The following is an 18,356-nucleotide window of genomic DNA, read 5'->3' as shown; positions in this document are numbered from 1 at the left end:
AAGTGGGGATTTTAGTGTAGGCGAAAAAATACGGGGTTAACCAAAAGAGCAAAAATATTTAGTGCGAGAAATTACGGGCTTAGCGGTTAGGGGGTTAAAGTAATCATAAACATACACAACTCTTTGCAGTCTAAATGTTTTTGCAACATGTAGCCTCACTAGCAATTACCTGAGGTCCCTCTTCTTCTCAAGATCCTTCCCACATGACAACAGCTGCAGCTCAGACACAGGAATCCTATCAACTAGATCACAGATCTCCATCATCACAGACCAAAGCTCAGGGGACATGTTCTTCTGTTCTGTAGATAGCCCGTAAAACAAGTTACGTTTTGTAATTTGTTTATACACATAGATTATAAAAAAAATAAAGTTAAGGCCCAATCATTTTTTACCTTTTGAGGATGTGTTCTGGTCTGCACTATTTCCCTTCTCTGTATCAGAAAAACCTGACTGCTTCCTAAATGAACTAAAGATAAAAATCATAAAGAATAACAATTCAACGACACACTCTAAATACAGTACAGAAACATGTCTGTTGTTCATATATCATTCACACTGCACAGATATCATAGCACAGGTCAGAACAATCGCTAAGACATTATCAATTTCTCATCTAGACAATATTGTACCTGCATTCCAGACAAAGATATATTACTTACCAGATACCTCTGAGCACTGGAGGAGAGGATAGGGTACTACTATGTGTAGGAGATGGGGGGATAAAGTCATCATCACACTCATCATCTTCGTTTATTTCTTCAGGAAGTATTTCTGGCTCAGAAGCTTCATCACAGACAACCATATTGGTATCATTTAAGCTTTTATCTGAAAATACCAAAAAAGAATACCTTATCTGGGACCAGTATAGTAAATCTGACATTCTGCATTTTATATTTCAATATTTTTATTACATTTTTGTAATACAACAAAGTAGAAAATCATAAAACAACAGTAAAAACATTTGACAATTGACAACACAAACGAATTTCAAATAATCAACCCATAATATCAGGTTCTACCATATCTTAACAGAATTGACAACACATAGAAGATACACGTAAACATTAGGTTAAGGGATATTAACAAGCAAGATATCTTGTAACACAAAGAACAATACAAGTATACAAAAACAAGACAGACCTCATCAACTGTCAAGTTTATGCAATTTTAAAGTATAAAAGAAAAAAGAATATACTGCATAGAACTAGAGTATCAAAACTTATTGCACCAAGCAAATAAGATGCGGACTTGGGGGGGGGGGGTCAGGAGGAAAGGAGGTAGAAGACCCCCAGTAAAACCTTCACTTCCAAGAGGAACTGTCAATCTAAGAGGTCCTATGTTCTTTCCAGGGTTCTCATATTTTATCAATGTTCACTAGGGTATTATTGAGTCTGTGTGTGTTAACTTGTCATTTAAAATGATCCACTCCAGCAAAATGTGGGTCTATCAGAATCAAACTAGATTTCCAGGACATTACTAGAGTTAAACACGCTGCCAAAAGTTTCATGACATTTCGCATTTTACAGAACTGAGGTAGCATGGATAGATTTATTCAGTATGATCTTCTAAAGTTGATGCCAGCATCAGGATTGCTCCTGCTAGCAGGGTATTCAAGATGTTGCTCCCACAATGCCCTGGGACTACTGAGATTTGGCGGTGTTTATGGCAGTGAGGAAGCAGCTCCACAGAGGTAAGTAGAAGGCTTCGCTGAGTGGCTCTATGTTTTATCAGCAGCAGTGGTGTCCACAGTGGTGTCCCACATCAGTCTTTTGAAGGAAACGCTGTGCTAAGATCAGTAACCCATATGAACAAACATTCAGAAAACATACTAAATTTCTAAACTGAAAAAGACCTTTGCTAGTTCAACTATTCAAAGAAGATGTTACTGAATATTAGCCAAGGAATTGTATATATCACAAACAATTGGCTTTTCTTAAAAAAAAAACAAAACAAAACAAATATACTTATGTTAATTTTCCAATCATTTGCTGCTTTTCTCCTGAAGCGTTGCATTTGTATATGCTATGTATACTTAATCCAGCGATTGGTTAATTACATTTCATAGGGAAGGTTTCCTGAAGTTGACAAAAGTGGACTTTTGTGAAAAGTGTATTATAACTTGTACTTGTATTGCCACTTGTAGTATCCATTAGAGACATACAGAGCATTGCCCTCTCAAACCAGGAAGTGCCTGAACACGAACCTTCATGAAAGGATCACTACGTAAATTATCTCAATAAAATCTGCAGATTTCAATATGTTGTAAATAGCTTTTGAAATTACATTAGCATTGTAAGGATTATGGTACACCTCCACCCAAAACTTATTTTTTGATGAGGGCAGAGAAGGATAGAATGAAGCAGTATACCCCTACTGACTTTTGAGTGTCTCATTTACACTTCAACACCTCAACACTTGATAGAAATGAAGGGGCTGTACTGGTGTTGCAGGAGAAAAAGACTTGCAGTGGGGGGATGTAAACAAACCCTGGACTGCAGCTCTTCGGACCTTCCTAGGTATAGAACCACAAAAAGGGGGTTAGGTTAGTGTAAAGGGTAGGAAACAAGTGCATATTGTAGAAAAGTGCATTTATCTTGTATACTTTGGTATATGTCATAACAAAACTTTAGCTGAATAATAGACTTCTAAATAAAGCTCACCCATAACTGATTAAGCAACTGTAACAAAATGTTACAAGCCAAGTGATCATTACTGCAGGAAACGGGTTCTTTCAGACTGAAACAAAATAAAGGCCTTTATTTGCCTAGATTGCACCATTCACCCCATACTCTAACATGTCAGCAATGTATTCATGCAAACTTTTTTTTTTCAATAGATCCTCTAAAAGATGTTTATTGACATCTCTTTACCATTTTCAGTATGTTTGCATGACTCCTTGTGGTGGTAGAAGTCATGAGAAAAAAAATAGGGAAAATCTGTTAGGAGCAGGTTCAAACCTGCTACTAAATTGTGTGATTCCATGTGGCGCCCGGTGGCTGCCACCCTGCTAGCAGCCCAGTCACTCAGACAGCAGTGCATGTATTTAAAGAACCAGAGTCTGCTCATATTATCTATGGAAACATAGATAATATAAAACAGACAATAGTTCAAACCTTTGCCCAGAAGCTAAAGGGAATAAATAATAAATCTAATAAACGCCTAGGCTAATGTAAAGCTGTGTACAGATGTCAAATTTCTGTTCCTGGAAATTATATTTCTGGAAACAAAGACAGAGAACTGGATTTTTACCTGACTGATTGTCTTGGGTGACAATTATCTAACGTGGGTACATAGCTTAACAGACGTTGTCCTCAGCCATTAGCATAAACAAATTGCAAAAACTTCTGACGGCGCTAGTCAGATAAACAAATTACACAAGGAGAAATACATTTGAACAATAGATATATTCGACACATATTCCCCATCCTACCTTATTTTTATAAATTGTCTGCTAGTATTGTATACTGCTTTAGTGGAATCGGGTTGCAAGATAACTTTTGTTGTGGAGTAAGCTCAATTCTGAATAGTAGCCATCCAAAAAAAAAATAGTAAAGGTGCCACACTACTTGTTTATGGTATGAAGATACTCACCTAAACACACTATTCCATTCTCTGAACTAGTGGAAACTGAAAAATCATCAGACTGCTTGTCTGTACAGTTCTTTACATTGTCATTATTTACATATGGTGGCACTTCATGTGTCTGAGATTTCGGAAATGCCACGTTAGAGTCTTTACTGCATTTTTCTGGTGTTTTTCCAAATTTTTTAATTTGGCTCTTAGGAGGAGATACAGTTGTGTCAAAATCATTGATATCATCCCAATCCTCCAGACTAAGAGTAGAGCTTAAAGATGTATTGCAGCCTGTTTTCTTGGGAAGGGAGTCCACATGCCCGATTGTCCCACTTTTCCCATTAGAACTTTGCTGGACGGTCCTTGCAGAAAGTAGTGGTGGAGAAGGTTCTGATGGTTTTACACAAACAGATGAAAATAATCCATTGGGTTTACCTGTCTCATTTTTTCCATCTGAATTTTTCTGCCCATATTTGGAGGTAAGTACTGGTAGAGAAGGCTCTGGAGGTTTTACAGAGTTAGATAATACATTAGGAATACTTGTCTCTTTTGCTTTCAAAGGTGCTATAAAGTGCTTAATTGAGGACTGTTTGGCAACATTTATATTCTGATCCTTTAGTGGTGCTTGCTGATTGGAATGAGTGATGCTCGTTACTACAGACCCATCCGAGGAGTTTTTCTTTTTAAATGTAAATACACTGTAAATGAAAAGAAAAAAAAAATATAAGATTGATCAGAGAGAAAAAATACTATTAGTGAAAAAAGTACTCTGGGCACAAAACCTGTCATTTTAATTTATAACTGGTAATAGAATGTAAGCTCTTTGGGGCAGGGTCCTTTCCTCCTGTGTCACTGTCTGTATTCGTCTGTCATTTGCAACCCATATTTAATGTACAGCGCTGCGTAATATGTTGGTGCTATATAAATCCTGTTTATTAATAATAATACCCACAGTGAATAACAAATGCCTTTGTACACCAAGATATTAACAGATAGACCAGCCACCCTGTATGAGTGGTGGGCAAATGGTGGGCAGGAATTATTTTTGGTCAGCTTTATGCTGGGATAATACACAGATCTGGAAGAAAAACACAAAGCTCACCAAACATTTAATAATGCACATGGAGTCTGCAGTTTAGATTTACTAGCAATGTTGCTTAAGACAATTATGTTAAAATGTTGATTTTAGCTAGAGATTGATAGATTTTAGTATATATATTTAAAGTCTAACTAAAATAAATAAGAAGTCAGATAGGCTTTGATCATACTAAGTCTATTTTCCGATCTAAATCTGACTGCAAATTTTTTTTTTTTTTTTTTGCGCACCAATGTTACACCCACTGCTCTCTCATACGGTATGTAACAGACACACTTCCCCTTCTCTACCATACGTTTCTGGGTGAGAACACTTGTTTTCAGGGGGTGCTTGTTACTACCCTCTGCCAGTGCAGACCGCTGTAGGGAATAGGTGAAGTGTTTACATCAACAAAAAAGAGGTATTTTAAAGTATTTCACAGCACAAATTAGTCACTTCAGTGCTAATGATTTTAGTTTTTAACTTACGGACATAGACTCTTGGTCAGTTTAGACTCTTGGTCAGTTAAAACTAAGAATTGTTTGATTTATCTACAAACCGTGCCTATAAATTCTCTTTGCTAATTTTATTATCTTTTAAAAGCTATTACAATTTCTTGCTATACTGACAGAAATACAATTGTAAATTTAGGTACTATAAAATATACATATTGCACTCACCTAGGCTTGGACTTTTGCAGAGAGAGCTTGTTTCCAACAACCTTTGCAGAAAATAATTCTAACTGCTTCTGGAGATTGTTTTGAGGTAGAGAAGCCATTCTATGATGAAGGAAAAAAAAGTAAACAAATTAGGTTAACCCCTAATTATTAATATATGATGTTCTGCACAATGTTTCTTTAGGTATAAAAAAAGAAATTAAAAGTCCTTTGGTTTCCTAACAAACAGTAATGCTTTGTGTTTTTAAAGTCTACAGTCACAGAAACCAATGTGCAGCTATATAATAATGAAACCAGCAGTCTACTGACACAAAGCAAATATTCTCCAAATTACTTCCGTAGAATGAGTAGCAAGATGACATTATAAAGCATCCCTGGCACTATACAGCAGTATGTAAGGCAATTTCTACTTTGGCAAAATCTACTGCTGAGAAATATTTTGCTGGGCATGATTTATTAAAGCTCACCAAGACTTAGGAAGATAGACTATAATGAGTGAACCTGGGTGAATGACAATGCATTTCCTAAATATTTGCTATTAGTTGGCAAATATTTTCAATCCTGGACAGATTCATTCTATGTTTGGTGGTTCATCCCTTATAGTCTATTTTCTCCAGTTCTAGTGAGCTTTGAATCAGACCCAGTAAGAGAAGCAGCACTTTCCAGGATGTCAATCCCCTAGGTCAGTGGTCGCCAACCTTTTGGTTCTGTGGACCACTAAAATCACCGGCTCCTGACGGCACATGCCAGAATCTTGCATGTGTGCAGTCCATTGTCCGAACGATCGTCCTGGCGGATTCATGGACGACGACTGTAATGGAAGTAAAGGAAAGAGAGCGCAGCCAGGTTGTGCTCCATCATTCTTTCCCCTCCCCTCTCCATACAGCAGAACGGCGCAGTATGTACAGCGCTCGTTCATGCATCATGCAGTCGTTAGTTGTTGCAAAGGTTTGTGAAAGATCTTTTCCAACGACAAATATTGCACGTGTGTATGCAGCCTAACTTCTTATCAGAAAGATGACTGATGCTGTGCTGTATTTTTCAATAGCTTGTAGTGATTTGAGCTTTGTTATGTTTTAAAGTATATTTGTAAAACAATAATTGTATACATATAATAAAAAAAATATAAAATATGCATTGTTTGTGTTCATGAGTGTGTTAGTAAACACAAACGTTTACACAATGTGTTGAGGACCAGTTAGCCTGAATTTCCAAGTAGCTAGCAGGCAACTTCCTGCACATTTAGCTGTAGCTATCCCTAGCAAGCCTTATCCCAACCCTATGTCTTTCAGTGAAAGCGCCGCCCGGTATTTCCATGTAAATATAGGCTTAGGACAAATCCCTTATGTGCATTACAGCACCTCATTGTGTGAACAGGTCCATAGTGAGCAGATAGTGATATGAGGGTTCCACAAATACATGCATGTAAATTAATTTTGGCACAGGGCACCAAAGTATGGCAACACCTCCCTGTATAACTAAAGCCCACTCACCTATGTGGGGTTTTAGTGGGAGTCACCTTTTGACAATATTACAAGCAAAGTTAGAGCCAATAAAAAGTGTTAAATTATAAGTGTCAACATATTACACAGCGCTGTACAATAAATAGGGGTTGTAAATGGCAGACAGTTACAGACAGTGACAGAGGAGGAGAGGACCCTGAACAGAAGAGCTTACAATTTAGGAGGGGGAATAAGCACACAATAGGAGGGGAGATATGAAGTGGCGGGAGGTAGTGAGGGTTTTAGGAGACAGAAGAAGATGGGTAGACAAGTTTGAAACTTGAGTGCTCAGCCTAAATGAACAGAAAGTAGAAGCCAAATAGGATGAGGAAGACCATTCCAGAGAATCGGGGCAGCTCTAGAAAAGTCTTGGAGCTGTGTGTGTGATGAGGTTATGAGTGAGGAAGTCAGTAGGTCATCAGAGGAGCGAAGGGAGCGGCTAGGGGAGTATTTTTGTCCTCTCATATGGGCACAATACATGGTATAGCTGAAGGACCCAGAGATGGCGATCCATCCCTGCTGCATGCACCCTATATACTAATTACATTGTTTGTGTTTTTACTCTTTGTGTTTATAGCTTTGGCCTCTTCCCAAACATCCACAATCATCAAATGTATATCAGCCCAATGTTCTCCATGCGTATGACACAGCAATGAGCCTGATCATTCCTCAGAGAAAGTGACTTTTATGACACTAGCTGTCATTCAACCTGGAAGACTGGTGGTGAAATGGTGTTAGTGCAAGGGACAGCTCTGGACTGAAGGCATGTATTGGATCAAATGTGGCATTTTTTTTGTAATTCATATCAAATTATTTTTTTTAATTCAATCATGATTGAATGGTATCAGAGGACAGGATCCAGATGAGAAAAGACTTATAAACAATAGCATTTTATTGCAGTGTGGGGGACTGGATGTCACCTCTATATTGTGCTGCGAGATTAAGAAGCAGCCATAGATTCAAGCGAAAGGAAGCACTTCCTAAACCCCAGCTATTAAGGATAAATTAAACAATGCTCCAGGGCTCCAACAATGCTACAATGAGCAAGATCCATAGAATGCAACCACAATGCTACATATACACACACAGCTTAATGGGTGCTGCAATAGGGGCTTCATAGGGATTAGAAAGAAAACAGTAAACAGGACACACTGGCCTAGGTACATACACAACATACACATGAATGAGGGGCTCGGTGCACCACACACATTCATACAGAAGCAGTGGTGCAGCAGGGTGACAGTACCCTTCACAGCAGTTCCGGTCCCCGAACACTCCGCTCACATCCCGTTCCATGCATTGACACAATTTGCCTCGCAAGTTTTCCGCGCCCATTCCATTCACGAACCGTGACATCATCACACCCCGACACGTTCCCTGGCAACACAATGTGGATACAGCGTCTTAAGATTACGTCACAAAGTTCTGTTTTGCTTCTGTGTTGGCCCAGAACACTTGACTGCCTAATCCCCTATCCCCTATACTGTGATGTGATAATAGGTGGCTGCATTATACTGCACAATTACTGAGTTCAGCAAAATAGGAATTCTCAGTTTTGGTCATAAAGTTGCTTAAAGTGGAACTTTAATAAAAATAAAATTGTAACAACACTGTTATTTGTCCCTCCTCTCAGGCACATTGTCTTGGCATCACCTTTGATTCTGCCTCTATTTTACTCCCCATATTCAGAACATTTTCAGGTCCTGTCACATCTACGCTACATCTCTAAAATTCACCCCTACCTGTCACCAGAGACCACCAAACTCCTTGTACACGTTCCTATCATATCTTCCCTGGACTACTGTAACCTCCTCTTCTCCAGTATTCCACTAACCCGACTCTCTTCTCTACAATTTATTATGAATGCTGCAGCCAGACTCATCCATCCTTCCCACCGCTCCTCTTCCGCTGCCTCTCTTTGTAGTTCCCTTCATTAGCTTCCATTTCACCCTTCTGTGTTTTGCCTTCAAATCCCTTCACAGTTCTTGTCCCAATTGCCTTTCTGACCTGATAGAAAAATACTCCCCCAACCACTCTCTCCGCTCCTCCAATGACCTACTAATGACTTCCTCACTCATAACCTCATCACATGCACAGCTCCAAGACTTTTCTAGACCCGCCCAATTCTCTGGAATGGTCTTCCTCGTCCCATTCAGCTTGCTCCTACTTTCTGCTCATTTAAAAGAGCACTCAAAACCTATTTTTTCAAACTTGCCTACTCATCTTCTTCTGTCTTTTAATCCATTACTACCTCCCACCACTACCTATCTCCTCTCCTATTGTGCATTACTTCCCCCACCCTCCTGGATTGTAAGCTCTTCAGGGCAGGGTCCTCACCTTCTGTGTCACTGTCTGTATTCGTCTGTCATTTGCAACCCCTATTTAATGTACAGCGATGCGTAATATGTTGGCGTTTATAAAGATGTTTAATAATGATAATAATAAAAATAAAAAATAATAAATAAACACCTTTACTGATAGAAAATTCCTTCATCCCTTCCAAAACCCAGTCAAGTAGGTTACATGCTGTCCTGGTCTCTCTCTTCTTTCTGGTGCAGAGGGGACACAGCCATCTTCGTACTTTTTCCTCTGGGTTCTGCTCATGTCACCCAATCTCACACTGCGCAGATACAAGATTGTGTGATGTGTTTTCCTGAAAATTTAAAAATAAGTGCAGATCTTACTGTGCATGAGTAAGATCTGCAATTTTGTTTAAACTCCAGGAAATCCCATTATTTATTTCTAGCAATATTATTATTATACACTATTTATGTAGCACCAACATATTACACAGCCCTGTACAAAGTCTAAAGTAATGTCACTCTTAAGGAGGCTCACAATCTAACATTCCTACCATCATAAGTTTTCAATACAGTCATTTTTTTGGGGGTGGGGGGGAAGCCAATTACCTAAATGCATGTATTTGGAATGTGGGAGGAAACCCACGCAAACACAGGAAGAACATGAAAACTCCATGCAGATAGTGTCCTGGCCAATATTCAAACCTGGGACATAAAGCTGCAAAGGTTAGAGTGCTAACCACTGGGCCACCGTGCTGCCCTAGTAAGAAACAGGATTTATATAGTGCCAACATATTACGCAGCACTGTACATAAACTAGGGGATGACACAGGAGGAGAGGACCCTGTCCAGAAGAGCTTACAATCTAGAAATATTTAGGAACTCATTATGACACAGAAGGAGCAGCCCACAGCCTCCTGGGATATGTGACTATGTATGCCTGGAAGCTGCAGGTTTCCAGCATACCTTTGAGTCCTGTTCAATGAGCCTTTATTTCTGCTGTGACATATGGATGGTGTTGTCAAAATTTGGCATCAACATCATGAAAAGATGGATCCCTTGTTAATTAAACGAACAATGGTTCAGGCTGCTGATGGTGGTGTAATTGATTGGGAGAAATTTTCTCGGCACATTTTTGTCTTTTATTGAGTGGAAGGGTTAAAGTCCATGTGTTATTTTATTTTGCTTTGGTTTTTAATTTTTTTTTACTTTGCTTTTACATTGGAAAAATTTCCTTCTATGTATTGTAAACACAAATCAAGTAAGAGGAAATCTCTCTAAAGTGTTGAGAGAAATCGATCTAGATGAAAGGGAAAAGGGGGAGTGATATCCCTCTGGATGAAGTGTCCCAGGAAGTTTCCCCCTATTCATGTTCAGGTCACAGCTCAAAATTTTGGATTTTCCCTTACTTTAAACACTTAGTGATAGTAGTGGTAGGGTAGATAATATTAGATAATAGGGTGGTAGGGCTGCCAGGGGCTGCATTTATCCACCTGCACACCATGCTGTTGACATTCAGTAGCATATAAAACATTCCATTTTGCAACCCGTTCAAGCAATGCCATCTGGATTTATCTTCGTTACCGCTGCTCTGTATTAGTTTTGCAGTTTTTTGGGTACAAAATCTACTTAGAAATCATACAATCTTGGTCTGTATAATTGGAACCATAATTTTATCTCTTGGCACCTGTTTTCTTCTTAGCTTGGACCATAGTTACAGAGTTAGTCAGGCTGAAAAAGTCCATTGAGTTCAACTACAGTCAGTATGGTTCTGATTTTGTCTGTGCAGATGTGTTTCTGATTTTGGTTATAGTTTTGTTACTTCCTTTATTGATGTGTGTACCCATTATACCTGGAATAGATCTTTGAAGACATAGCTTAATTTGTATGTTGGCTTGTGCAGCCTTCATAAACCACAGACCGATTGTCCCACACATGTCGACATGGCTCTCATCCCCATTTTGAGACTAAAGTGCCACTTGGACTATTTGCCATTTTCTCTCCAAGTCCTGATGGAGCAGAGCTTGATTCTCTGTGGATGTCTTAACAATCATTTGCTATAATTTTGTAAATATTTTCAATCCTGAATCAGATCTTTTTCTAGATTGGTTGGATCACCCAGTTTCTCTGATGATAGTTTACCTTCCCCGAGTGGTACCCCAGGTTCCTTAATGGAGTCATAGTAAACACGTGGCGTATGTGACCACAACAAATGAATCTGAACTTCTTTGCAAAGCCATGGCAATAGTGGACAATGAGAGTCAAAATGTGAATATTATATTGAATGCTCTGCAATAAATTATTGACTGCTTCACGAATTTGCCATGTGTCATCCTTGCGCAGGGGCCATGCTCATCTTCTCTGTATCCATCCAATTTTAGTAAATGTCCTGCCGAAGTGACGACAAAACACAGCGGGCCCTGATTGCTATATTATGCTGGCTACAGCTAAGAAAAAGAAATGACAAATGACAGTGAGACTTAAATTTATTTCTATAAAATATAATATCTGTTTGGAAATCGAGCCCAAATCTTCTTGTCTTCTCCAGCACATTGCAATATTCTAGAAGGAGAGAGAGAATTCTCATGGGCTCATAATAGAGATTCTTTCAGGGGAGAACTACTATGCACATTAGTCAGCTGCAGAGGATCCTGGAAGCCTGCAGATCAGCTGTAGCGTGTTTGTGTCATGTGACGTGCTTGTGTCATGTGATATGTCTGTGTCTTTCTTACGGCAGCTTTGCCAGATAATGTTTGAATTTATCGGTATTTTACGTTAGTGGCGACTTCTGTAGGTTGAGCAAGTTTCAATGCGAACGCCTGTGTGCTGTTATATAGCAGTCCTGAGGCCGAATCGTAAACTTATTAGAAGACAAAAACATGACATGACGTGCTATGGATGGCCTAAGGTTCAGCCAGTTACTCCTCCCACAATCCCCTGCGGATCCATCGCTCATTTGCATATGACCTTTGCGGCTAAATTGGTAAAGATTTTTTTGAATTGCTCTATATAACGTTAGAATGTGTTGCAAAGAAAAGCATATTTCTTAAAAGCCCTAGAAATAAAAAAAAAATACATTTAAAGTCTCACTGTAAGTTCATTATGCCAGCTGTAGCGTGCTTTAAATACCTATCAGTACCTCCACTAATTTGTATGGGGTTAGCACCGGACGCTTTCTAAAATTGGAACAATACAGAGAGGACCAGCATGGGCCCTGCGCAAGGACAACTAATGCTGCTGCATTGAGAAGCGATGCATGTTTTTTTAGGATTTTGTGCACCATACTTAACATTGACATCAATTACACACTTTTTCCAAGGGGGGCATGCTATAAATACAATCATTTTTTTCACATAACCATGCCACTATCCACCCCTTCATGCTGCACAGACCCACCACTCTCCTTTTAGTGCTGCGCACCATTCACACAGTACATTACCATCCCATCAATTCACATTTATCTTATTCATCACTCAAAGCTGCACCTACTTGGGCCTGGACAACCAATCCCATCGCAAATCACTTGCCGCTTGCCTTCCTAAAATTCTAAGGCAGCCGCTGGGGAGGGAGTCACATGGGCCAACATTTATGGACATGTATCTCATCTCCAGAGCGCTGGGGCAGCAAAATGTCAATGACTATGTGCTGCTGGGGTATGACCTCAAAGGGGCATATTACCTCCTGCAGTGACAGCTGCTCTTTTAAAATTGTCCCACGCTCACCATCGCCTATCCGAAATTCCCGATTGGCCGCTGATCCCGGTGATGCTCAGCGCTTCCAGGGACATAGCTGGTCGTGTGGCTTCTTCAGCTGGCCTGTCCGCAACCATCACAGGGAGTCCAACGGACTGCCGATATCTCTTTCAAGAGAACCTGTCATTGTGCAATACCTTCACAGGGGAGGCCGATCATTACCCTTGCAATAGTAAGGCTGGGTTTACATAGACGTTTTTTTAAAAGGCATGGGAACGCTTCTACAGTGTTTCTATCCACTTTTACAAGCCTTTTAAAACTTGCCTTCAAAACGCAAAAAAAAACCTCTTATGATCGCCTATGACCCGTTTTACCGCGATTTCCTGCAATTGTCGATAAGCGTTTTTAATAGTTTTAATTTTAACCCTTTCAGGTAATGGGTACAAGGGCACAAAAAACCCTTTAGTCATTCCCTTAAAGGGTTTAAAAAAATATGTAAACAATAAAACAAGACTTTAACGTTAAGGAATTTTATGAGATGTGTGTGTTTTGTGTTAACTGTGTTAAACGTTTTTCTTTTTACAGGTTATCCCACAGTGAAAGGATGATTTCCACGGCATTATGCATTCATGACATGAGCACAGCCGTCGTGAGACTCCTGACAGCGTTGGATCCCCACTAGAGGGCAAATGAGGACGAGTCTCCCCATTCAACTCTTGTGCTGAACAGCTGACAAAATGGGAACTTTTTTGAACTTTTGTTTTTACAGGTGATCCCACATCAGTTCATCAGGGTTTCCTTGTCTCAGCCAATCAACAGACGCTCTCCTGATTGCTCCCTCTTGGGTGCAGAACACAAAGCACAGCACCACTAAGGCTGCGGAGCAATCAGGAGAGCGTCTATTGATTCGGTGAGACAAGAAAACCCCAAAGACCTGATGTGGCATCACCTTAAAAAAAAAAGTTCAACAAGTTCAACACAGTTACACAAAACACACACATCTAATAAAATTCTTTAACATTAAAGTCTCGTCCTATTTTTTTTTATATGTTTCTAACCCTTGCAGGGAATAAGTAAGGGGTTTTATGTAGCCCTGTACTTATTCCCCAGGGTAGGGCGGCAGAGATCTGGGAGTCCTCTTATTAAAAGAGGCTTCCAGATTCCAAAGTCCTGCTAAAAACGCTGAATTCAATAGGAGCTTTCATTGACGTTTTTAAGTGTTTAAAAAAACTCACTGGAAAATGTGCCCATTGTTAAGTTGTCCTGCGTTTTCCATGTTTTTAAATTTTTACTTTGCAAGGAGTGTGCTCTATACCACTCAAAAATGTGCCTCAATAAAAATGCCCTGGTGTAGATTAGCTAATTGGAATGCATGGGACTTTTTTAACGTGGGCTTTTAAAGTCTCAGGTGAAACGCTGGGGAAATTATCTGTGCAGACCCAGCCTAATAGAGAAATAAAAATATGGATCTAAGATACATGCGCATACATAAAGTTTTGTATACTGCCATGCACACCAAAAATAGATTTTAATGTGTGGGGTATTGAAACTCATATTTGTATTGTTTTTAATATAATAAAATATGGGATAGATCAGCAAATTATCCAATCATGTAGAGCAGTATTGAACTCCCTGTGATGATTGTTGACAGGTCAGCTGACACAGCAGAAGTCACATGACCAGCTATTATTAATAATATTATTAGTATTATTATGATTAATAATAATAAACAGGATTTATATAGCGCCAACATATTAAGCAGCGCTGCACATTAATTAGGAGTTGCAAATGACAGACAAATACAGACGTTGACACAGGAAAGGACCCTGCCCTTAAGAGCTTACAATCTAGGAGGTGGGGGAATTTACACACAATAGGAGAGGGATATGTAGTGGTGGGAAGTAGTGGAGGTTTAAAAAGACAGAAGAAAATGAGTAGGCAAGTTTTGGGTTTTGAGTGCTCTTTTAAATGAGCAGAAAGTGGGGGCAAGACGAATAGGATGAGGAAGACCATTTCAGAGAGTTGGGGCAGCTCTGGAGAAGTCTGGGAGCCATGCGTGTGATGAGGTTATGAGTGAAAATTCAGAAGTAGGTCATTGGAAGAGTGAAGAGAGCGGCTAGGGATGTATTTTTTTACCAGGTCAGAAAGGTAAGTGGGACAAGAACTGTGGAGGGATTTGAAGGCAAAGCACAGGAGCTTGAATTTGATTCTAAGGTGAAATGGAAGCCAATAAAGAGAACTACAAAGAGATGCAGCAGAAGAGAAGTGGTAGGAAGGATGGATGAGTCTGGCTGCAGCATTCATGTTAGATTGTAGAGGAGAGAGCCGGATTAGTGGAATTCCAGAGAGGAGGAGGTTACAGTAGTCCAGGCGAGAGACGATAAGAGCGTGTACAAGGAGTTTGGTGGTCTCAGGGGACAGGTAGGGGCGGATTTTGATGTTGCGCAGATAAAAGTGACAGGACCTGGAAATGTTCTGAATATGGGGGGGTTAATGAGAGGGCAGAATCAAAGGTGACGGCAAGACAACGTGCCTGAGGGGAGGGCCGAACAACAGTCTTGTTAATAGTTAGGAATGTTTTGGGGAGATTTGTAATGTAAGGGGGGAGGGGGGGGAATGATGATAAGTTCTGTTTTTTCCAGGTTGAGTTTCAGGAATCGGTCAGACATCCATGATGATATGGCCTACAGGCAGTATGAGACCTTATCCAGGACGGAGGGAGACAGGTTAGGGGTGGACAGATAGATTTCAGTGTCATCAGCATACAGATGGTACTGTAAGCCAAAAGAGGATATGAGACTACCGAGAGAGGAGGTGTACAGAGAAAAGAGAACCGGTCCAAGGACTGACCCCTAGGGAACACCTGGGAAACAGGGAGCAGAGTGGACAAGGAGGAATTACCATTGAAAGATACTTGAACGGAGCGGTCAGACAGATAGGAAGCAAACCAAGAGAGAGCAGTGTCACAGAAACCAATGGAGCGCATGAATTGTAATAGAAGGGGGTGATCAACAGTGTCAAAAGCAGAAGCAAGATCCAGGAGAAGGAGTAGGGAAAGGTTGCCTCGAGAGTAAGGACTGTTTCGATGGAATGGGCAGCTCGAAAGCCAGACAGGGTAGGGTCAAGGAGAGAGTTGGTGCTCAGGTAATCGGCGAGTCTTTTGTAGACAAGGCGCTCAAGAAGTTTTGAAACATGTGGGAGAAGGGTGATAGGACGGTAGCTAGAAGGTATGGAGGGGTCTAACGAGGGTTTCTTCAGGATAGGGAGGATACTGGCATGTTTGAAATTGGAGGGGTAGATACCATTAGAAAGGGAGAGAGGTTGAATAATTTGGTTAGGGTGGGGGCCAGGGTGGAGGAATGGGCACAGAGTATAGATCAGAGGGAATTGGGTCAAACAGATAGGTAGTAGATGGAGGTGATGAGAGAAGAGAGGGGACTTCATCCACAGTATCAGGGCTGAGGGAGGCCAGTGATAATTTATAGGTGGAAGGGGTGGGTATGGTTGGAGTGGCCCAGAGAGCAGAGACATCAAGTACGATTTTGTCAATTTTATCTCCAAAGTAGGTGGCAATGTCTTGGGCAGAGAAGGTAGTTGTGGGGGGGAAGGAGGTGTGGGGTTTAGGAGGGAGTCAGTTGTTGATAAGGGGCTGCGTGGGTTGGAAGCTTGAGAGGAATTGACAGTGGAAAAATAATTTTGCTGGGTGACAGTGAGTTCAGCGTTAAAGTATTGTAGTTCGGCTTTGTAGTCCATGAAGTCAGCGCTGAGGCCAGATATCCCCCTACGCACGAACAGTCTCTTGTAGATGTTTGGTGTGATTGTTGTGCCGGGGTTAACAAGGACGGGGGTAGCGGAAGGTGGCAAGGGCAACTTTATCCAGAGCCAGAGAGTGTGGTAGAACGGAGTGGCAGTTTTATCCGGAGATGTAATTTTAGAGTGTGGGGCTTAGGGACGTAAGGCAGTTTGAGAATCGCCCTGAGCGTCTCCGGGATCACCAGCAAATTAGGGGAATTATGGATAGGTGATGGTGAGCGTGGGAGTGCTGTCACACCGCTCTGGAGATGACACAGATGGCCAGAAGTCGTGGCCTATACGACTCCCTCCCCTCTTGCTGCCCCATGATTTTATGAAGGCGAGAGGTTCAGATTCCTGTTACCATAGGAGAATCCTAGGGGTTCCAAGTTCTTGCCTTTGCAGGTGATTTGCCCCTGACAGGGAGGAATTAGGGTCAGTTAGAAAACTGTACTTTGAATTCTGATTGCTAGCTCTTCAGGCCTTTTTATTGTTTATTAACCTTTTTGTTTGTTTGCACTTATTTTGTGGTTGATTGCCCATCTGTGGTCACTTTCAGTCTGCCGCACTGCAGTGACATAGACACGTCTGCTAATTAGGACTAATTCAGCTTTATAACTTCAGAAACGCTCTGCTGCTGGCCAATTCTGTAGCACCACACAGGGCTCTAAGGCATCCCATACATGTTGATTATAGGATTTGTGTAATTATAATGTCACCATGTAAAGCCCTTCCCCTTACTGTACAGGATGCTTTGTATTGGCTTATGTGCCCCGTAGACTGTAAGTTGCCATTAGGTTTGGGTGGCCCGCCAGTGCGATTGTCCTCAGGCAGGTTTGCTCATCTCTCGGATAAATGATACAAATCCATATTGATAATTGCTAATCATCTAAAGCAGGGGTGTCAAACTCAAATACACAGAGGGCCAAAATTAAAAACTTAGACAAAGTTGCAGGCCAACCTTAAAATGTATTGAAATAATTGAGAACATTTTTCCTTCTAATTAGATATAAACCCTTTTTATATGGAAACAAAGAGGTTTTGCTTCACATTCAACCTGGAAAAAGTTTATAATAGAGAAAGAATATATAAAAATGTATACATTTTTCTTATGCCTCTTTCTCTATTTGTACCCCTCTGAGTTAAATTTCAATGGTAACCTTTTTGCACAGGCTAACAGTAATATTAACAATATTCTTCTATGAAAATCCAACCACTCAAGTCCATGCCTTGAAGTAGCAAGGAAAAGTAAAGCTGAGAGGGAGTGCTGGAAATGCCAGATGCGGCCAACGCAGAGCTAAATCTTATGAGTGGCCGGCCGCTGCAACTTGCTCTTCATTGAAATAGACCCGCTATTAAAATTCCCGGCATTACTTGCGTCTGTAAAATAGTCCAATGCGGGGCCGCGCATAGGCAGAGAGCCCGCTGGTCTATAGACGCGAGTGATGCTGGGAAATGTAGTAGCGGCGCTATTTCAATGCAGCGGTGGGCCAGCTGCAGTTCATATTTAGGATTCCTTTGGGGGCCAGATTTAGCCCACGGGCCAGAGTTTGACATCCCTGCTCTAGAGATTACCAGGAGGTTGCCTGAGCAATTTGAGTAACCACTGCCACCAATAATCTCTCCTGCATATTTATGGTTTAAAAATGGGCTATGCAGCAAGTTTGAACAAGTGTGATGGTTAAGTGCACTCAAATATTTGGCCATATAGTGGAAATGTTACTGTTAGTGGCAATCCTGGTGTA

At 40.7% G+C, this 18,356-nt stretch overlaps 1 protein-coding gene and 2 non-coding genes across 5 annotated transcripts in view; 1 reads left to right on the top strand and 2 right to left on the bottom strand.

The window, feature by feature from the left end:
* BLM (BLM RecQ like helicase) overlaps window positions 1-8,171 on the bottom strand; it is an 18,433-nt gene extending 10,262 nt beyond the window's left edge. The window contains exons 1-6 of one of the 3 annotated variants that reach the window (XM_072402522.1): window positions 8,074-8,171; window positions 5,329-5,427; window positions 3,592-4,271; window positions 660-825; window positions 393-466; window positions 170-299 (exon numbers count right to left, since the gene is read on the bottom strand). In XM_072402522.1, the coding sequence (XP_072258623.1) occupies window positions 170-299; window positions 393-466; window positions 660-825; window positions 3,592-4,271; window positions 5,329-5,427; window positions 8,074-8,162 (1,238 nt within the window). In that variant the 5' untranslated portion in view covers window positions 8,163-8,171. Of the gene's footprint in view, window positions 1-169; window positions 300-392; window positions 467-659; window positions 826-3,591; window positions 4,272-5,328; window positions 5,428-8,004 lie in introns of all 3 variants that reach the window. The other 2 variants (XM_072402521.1, XM_072402523.1) reach the window with 2 other exon arrangements.
* Window positions 8,172-11,422: 3,251 nt separating this feature from the next.
* Window positions 11,423-11,532, bottom strand: LOC140325060 (U6 spliceosomal RNA). The gene has a single exon (XR_011919645.1). It is a non-coding gene; the product is annotated as a U6 spliceosomal RNA (small nuclear RNA).
* Window positions 11,533-12,285: 753 nt separating this feature from the next.
* On the top strand, window positions 12,286-12,391 carry LOC140325065 (U6 spliceosomal RNA). Its single transcript, XR_011919648.1, has one exon. It is a non-coding gene; the product is annotated as a U6 spliceosomal RNA (small nuclear RNA).
* Window positions 12,392-18,356: the final 5,965 nt, after the last annotated feature.

The sequence above is a fragment of the Pyxicephalus adspersus genome, chromosome 2, assembly GCF_032062135.1.
Source record: "Pyxicephalus adspersus chromosome 2, UCB_Pads_2.0, whole genome shotgun sequence".
Classification (NCBI taxonomy): domain Eukaryota; kingdom Metazoa; phylum Chordata; class Amphibia; order Anura; family Pyxicephalidae; genus Pyxicephalus; species Pyxicephalus adspersus.
Note: the sequence above shows the minus strand (reverse complement) of the source record. Positions and strands in the feature narration are given on the sequence as shown.